The 5773-nt window shown below is 37.7% G+C and overlaps 2 protein-coding genes across 10 annotated transcripts in view; one reads left to right on the top strand and one right to left on the bottom strand.

Annotated features, from left to right (window-relative positions):
* Window positions 1–2928, top strand: part of LOC102483714 (solute carrier family 25 member 51-like) — a 12681-nt gene extending 9753 nt beyond the window's left edge. The window contains 1 exon segment of the mRNA XM_014593312.2: window positions 2484–2928. Coding sequence (XP_014448798.1) covers window positions 2484–2490 — 7 coding nt within the window. The 3' untranslated portion in view covers window positions 2491–2928.
* The window catches only part of HERC1 (HECT and RLD domain containing E3 ubiquitin protein ligase family member 1), a 252265-nt gene that overhangs the window by 195568 nt on the left and 50924 nt on the right, over window positions 1–5773 (bottom strand). For all 9 annotated transcript variants that reach the window (XM_027765801.1, XM_027765792.1, XM_027765774.1 and 6 more), the window contains one exon: window positions 1–443. In XM_027765801.1, coding sequence (XP_027621602.1) covers window positions 1–417 — 417 coding nt within the window. In that variant the 5' untranslated portion in view covers window positions 418–443. The remainder of the gene's footprint in view (window positions 444–5773) is intronic.

Here is a 5773-nt window from a genome sequence, read left to right as displayed (position 1 = left end):
ACCGGAGCTGCTCTCTGGAGAATGCTGCTGCTGTTTCACTTTGCCTTTGTCGTGGTATTTATTAGAAAGTGCATAAAAGACACGCTGAAGTACGAGCAATCGTTTTCGAAGTGCCCCAGCAAATGGGGAATCTGAACATACCATCTTGGCAAGTGCTAACTGGCTGCTAAGAAGGGCGTCCAAATAGTGGTCCTGCTCATCACTTGAAAGAGACTCGCGCTCAAAGTCTGGCAACTGTGGTCCTTTGAGGCATAAAACTTGTTGAGGCAAAGGTACTACTTCCTTATTGCTGACCAGTTTAGAGTACAGAACAGCAACTCCTTCTCTTGTAGCAATAGATTCACTGTCCTCTGTAATCCAGGAGCTGTTCAGGTGTTCCAGCCATTTCAGTTTCACTGGTGGAACCATAGTTGCCATGTTGATTTATTCTTAAGCCATTAGTTCTATAAAGGGAAAAGAGGAAACAGTCAAAAACTTACATAGATGACTCATAAAATGTTTCTAACCTACAATTAATGATTTCAAACTGGTGAAAGCCAAAGACTGAAGTTAGATTCATGGTACTGTATCAATGTCAGTATTTGAGCTTTGAGAAACGCATCATGAATATGTTAAGACATGAACATTAGGGGGAAAGCGGTGAAGAATGTATAGAGTTTTCTGTACCTGAAACTTTTTTGTAATCTAAAATTTTTAAATAAAGAGGGTATTTTTAAAAACAATGATTTCTGATCTTACCCTGGAAAGTTCAGACATTGCATATACCGATGCTGTCCCACCTCCAACCCCCAGGCTCTGGGGTTGAACTTTTTGTCCCTGGAGATGCATCCCTAGACCGTATAATGCATTTCCAACATCAACAGAAAATATGAATAAATCTAGCGAGACACAGACATGGACACAGAGACACTTTCTGCTCAAGCTCTTGCCATGTAATGTCCTACGATACCTTGCACCCCAATTAAGAAGGTCTACCAGATAAGACACCTGGTCTTTGGACTTCCAAAACTATGAACAAGGCAGTGATTGCTTCTGGAAGTGAAGGTAGGGCTGTGGCTACCCATGGCTGCTCAAGAGAGCACCTGGCTAGCCACATGGAGACGAAGCTGAATTGTAACGAGAGGACCATCATCATAGTCCACAGGTCTGAGGCCACTGCAGCTATGAAAATAAATCCTAAATCATATAGCCAGTTGATCTTTGACAAAGGGTACAACACAGTGCAGTGGAGAAAAGAGGGTATTTTCAGCGAATGGTGCTGGAAGAACTGGATATGCAACTATAGGAAAATGAAACTGGACCCTTATCTCTCACCATTGACAAGAATCAATTCAAAACGGATCAAAGGTTTAAATGTAAAGCCTCAAACTATAAAACTACTATTAGAAAATATGGGAGAAACTTTTGAAGACATTGGAATAAGCAAAGATTTCTTAAATAAGACTCCTAAAGCACAGGCAAGCAATAATGTCCAAAATAGACTAGAGAGATTACATCAAAGTAAAAAGCTTCTTCATAGCAATGGAAGCAGTAATTAGAGTGTATAACCCTCAGAATGGAGGAAAATAATAGCAAATTATTTATCATTGCCAAAAAAAAAGAATACCCCAATTTAAAAATGGACAAATGAATTGAAAAGACAACTCTCCAAGATTTACAAGTGGCCAAAAGGCAAATGAAAACATTCGAAGTCTCTTGTCATAAGGGAAATGCAAATTAAAGCCACAATGAGATACCATTTTACCCCAGTTAGAATAGCTAGGATCAAAAAAATCAAAATAAGCGCTGGTGAGATTGTGGTAAAAAGGGAACCCTCTTTCCCCGTTGGTGGAGTAAATATGGAGGTTTCTTAAAAACCTACAAACAGAACTTCCATATACCCAGTAAACACACTCCTTGGAATTTTTACAAAAGATAAGAAAACACTCAGTTGGAAAGACACTTGCACATCTGTGTTTATTGCAGCATTATTTACAATTGCTAAAACATGGAACCAACTTAAGTGTCCAAAAACTGATGACTAGGTTGAAAAACCGCACATATATACTATGGAATGTTATTATCCAGTTGTAAGAAACAATGAGAACTTATCATTGGATTCAAAGAGTATGAATATAGAAGATTTAATGTTGAGCAAAGTAAGTCAGACTTTGAAAGATACATACTGCATACCCCCACTCAAACTGTACTAAAAATCTGTAATCTGTGGCAGAAATTGAAAATATGACAGTAGAGAGGATAAGTGTAGATACCAGAGACTGTAGAGGAGGAGAGTGGATGGTAGAGAGTGGGTGGTAATAGGTGGGTATGAGGTGCAAAGGGAAGAAACATTAACAGACAAGAAAAAATGTCATGTTCTCAGCTAAAAACAAAAAAAAAAAAGATATACTGTATAATGGGGATTTAATGAAAAATGTGAAATTAATCTGAAAATTTTTAAAATATACAAAAAATGACTTATTCAGATCTCCTTTTCCCTTTAGGTTCTGATCTCACTGTCTATATAACAGTGGGTTCTAAAGCTGATGACTCCGAAATTTGTATCTCCAATCCAGACCTGCTTCCTGAACTCCAAATCTGTGTATTCAATTGCACACTTGACATCTCCACATGGATATCTAACAGGAATCTCAAACTTAACATATCTAAATATTAACTCCTAACCCACAGCCGCCACCATCCCCACCTAAACCTGTTCCTCTAGTAGACTTCCTCATCTCAGAAAATGGTAATTCTATCCTGGTTCCTTGGGCAGATTGTGCTTCCCCTTTCTTCAACTCCAAAATCAATTAATGAGCTCTATTTTCAAAATACATCTAGAACCTAACCATTTCTACCTCCTTAAAACCTTCTTACTCATCTCCTCAACTTCAACCTTTTCCTGCACTAAAATCTACTGCAACAAAGCAGACAGAGCTTTTAAATTTAAATCAGACAACTCGGTGGCTTTTTCGGTGCCTGTGGTGCTTGGTTCCTTCTACGTGGTCTTTGGGGAAAATCTGCAGCTGTGCTAACTATGCTCTGCTGGACAAGGTGTCCATGAAGCCTCGATAAATTTTAGAATTGTTGGTCCCTTTTTCATGAAAAGAAAAATATACTGGAATGTTGATGGGATATCTATATCAGTGACAAAGATAATACTTCATTTTGATGAATTTTAGGAAAGTGGTCATCTTTGTAAAGCTATAATTTTAGAAACATCTGTCTTTGTCCAGGATTAAGTAAGTGAAACCATTTTTGATACATGATGTGGAAAAAGCATTTGACAAAATACAACATTCCTTTATGATTAAGACTGTCAGGGAAATTGGCATAGAAGAATTGTTTCTCAACATAATAGAAGCCATCCATGAAATACATATAGCTAACATTATACTAAACTGGTATAAGACATGGCTGCCCACTTTCTCTGCTCCTATTCAATATAGCACTGGAAGTCCTAGCCAATGTGATCAGACAAGAGAAGGAAATAAAAGGCATTGCAATTGGGAAAGAAGAGCTGAAATTATCTCTGTTTGCAGATGACATGATTGTATACATAGAAGACCCAATAGTGTCCCATGAAAAAACTCCTTGAAGTAATAAATGCTTACAGTAAAGTGGCAGGATTCAAAATTAACTTACAAAAATCTACAGCATTTCTATATACAAACAACAAGCAGACAGAGAACTGAATAAAGTAATCCCATTTACCATAGATGCAAGTATAAGACACCTAGGAATAAAACTAATCAAGGAAGTCGAAGACTTCTATAAAAAAAACTATGAAAACCTTAAAAAGAAAAATGAAAAGGACACAAAAAAGTGTAAGGACATTCCATGTTCCTGGATTGGCAGAGTCAATATAATCAAAATGGCAATTCTATCCAAATCAATCTACATATTTAATGCAATTCCTATTAAATTAGAAGAGACATTTCACAGATCTAGAAAAGACAATCACAGAATTTATCTGGAATCATAAAAGACCCTGTACTGCCAAAGTCATCCTGTGCAAGAAGAGTAGAGTGGGAGGCATCACACTCCCTGAGCCCCAAATATAGAACAAAGCTGTGATAATCAAAACAGCATGGCATTGGCACAAAAAGAGACATGAGGACCAATGGGATAGAGTGGAGAACCCAGAAATAAACCCCAAAACATACAGACAATTGATCTTTGACAAGTCGATTCAGTGGGAAAAGGAAAACCTCTTTAGCAAATGGTGCTAGGAAACCTGGGTATCCACCTGCAGAAAGATGAATCTGAACCCCTATCTGTCACCATTAACAAAAATCAACTCAAAGTGGATAGAAGATCTAAACCTAAGACCACAAACTATAAAACTACTGGTTGAAAACACTGGAGAAACTCTAGGAGACACTGGGGTAGACCAAGACTTCTTAAGCAAGATCCCTAAAGCACAGGCAGTAATCCCCAAAATAGACAGGTGGGATTACATCAGATTAAGAAGTTTCTGCACAGCAAAGGACACTGTAATTAGTGTGAATCAACAACCCTCAGAATGGGAGAGAATTTTTGTTAACTATGCTTTAGATAAGGGACTGATAACCAGAATACACAGGGAACTCAAGTGGCTTACCTGGAAGAAAATGATTAACCCAATTCAAAGATGGGAAAATGAGCTGAATAAACAATTCTCTAAGGAAGACATACGAACAGTCAAAAAGCTTATGAAGAAATGCTCAACATCCCTCATCATAAGGGAGATGCAGATCAAAACCACAATGAGATACCACCTAACTCCACTCAGAATGGCAAAGATTAAAAAAGGAAAAAAAATGATAAGTGCTGGAGGGGATGCGGTGAAAGGAGAACACTCCTACACTGTTAGTGGGAATGTAAACTGGTACAGCCACTGTGGAGAACAATATGGAGGTTCCTCAAAGACCTTCAAATAGAACTACCATATGATCCAGCAATTTCACTCCTGGATATCTACCCAAAGGACAGGAGAACGCTCAGTCAGGAAAACACTTGTACAACTATATTTACTGCAGCACAATTCATGATTGCTAAAATATGGAACCCAAATGTCCACAAACAGATGAATGGATTGAAAATGTGTGGCACATATACTCCATGGAATACTATTCAGCCATAAAAATCAAGGCCGTGGAATTTGATAGAAAGTAGATGAATATGGAAGCTTTGTTGCTGAGTGAAGCAAGTCAGGCTATGAAAGAGAGACATTATATGTCTCCACTTAACATATACCGACTGACTGCACTCTATGGTAGAGACTGAAAGACTATAGGACATAAAAGCATTAAAAAATGTTATGGACACTAGAGACAAAGTAGGAGAGTGTGGGAGGGGAAAAACACAGGAAATGAAATCCGGAGAAAAAAATAGAAAGGTAAGACATTTGTGGACAGAGATACGGTTTATTACCTGTTGAAGAAGATGTGTATAGTATTCTCAACTGGCTGGACTGAGTTTTATATGATGCTGGGTAAAGTCTCTTTACAATCTAAATGATGTATAGTGATTGAATGTGTAAATAATAATGAAGAAAAAAGATATATAGGGGCCAGCAGTTAGCGTAATGGCTATGTCGGGGGGTGATCTCTCGTTTTCTGTCTCTGTCTCTCTCTTTCTGGCGAGCACACATGCCCTATAGCAAAAAACCTCTCCAAAAAAAAGAAAAAAAAAGATATATACATATCTGTAATGTCCTATATATAGTTTTTTAAAATGTATAAAAATGGTAAATGTAGGGACCAGCAGTTAACATAATGGCTATGTCACTGGACTCCCATGTAGTCAACCA

This window comes from Tupaia chinensis, unplaced genomic scaffold (genome assembly GCF_000334495.1).
Source record: "Tupaia chinensis unplaced genomic scaffold, TupChi_1.0 Scaffold000063_1, whole genome shotgun sequence".
NCBI lineage: Eukaryota > Metazoa > Chordata > Mammalia > Scandentia > Tupaiidae > Tupaia > Tupaia belangeri.
This window is presented reverse-complemented; position numbering and strand designations above follow the sequence as displayed.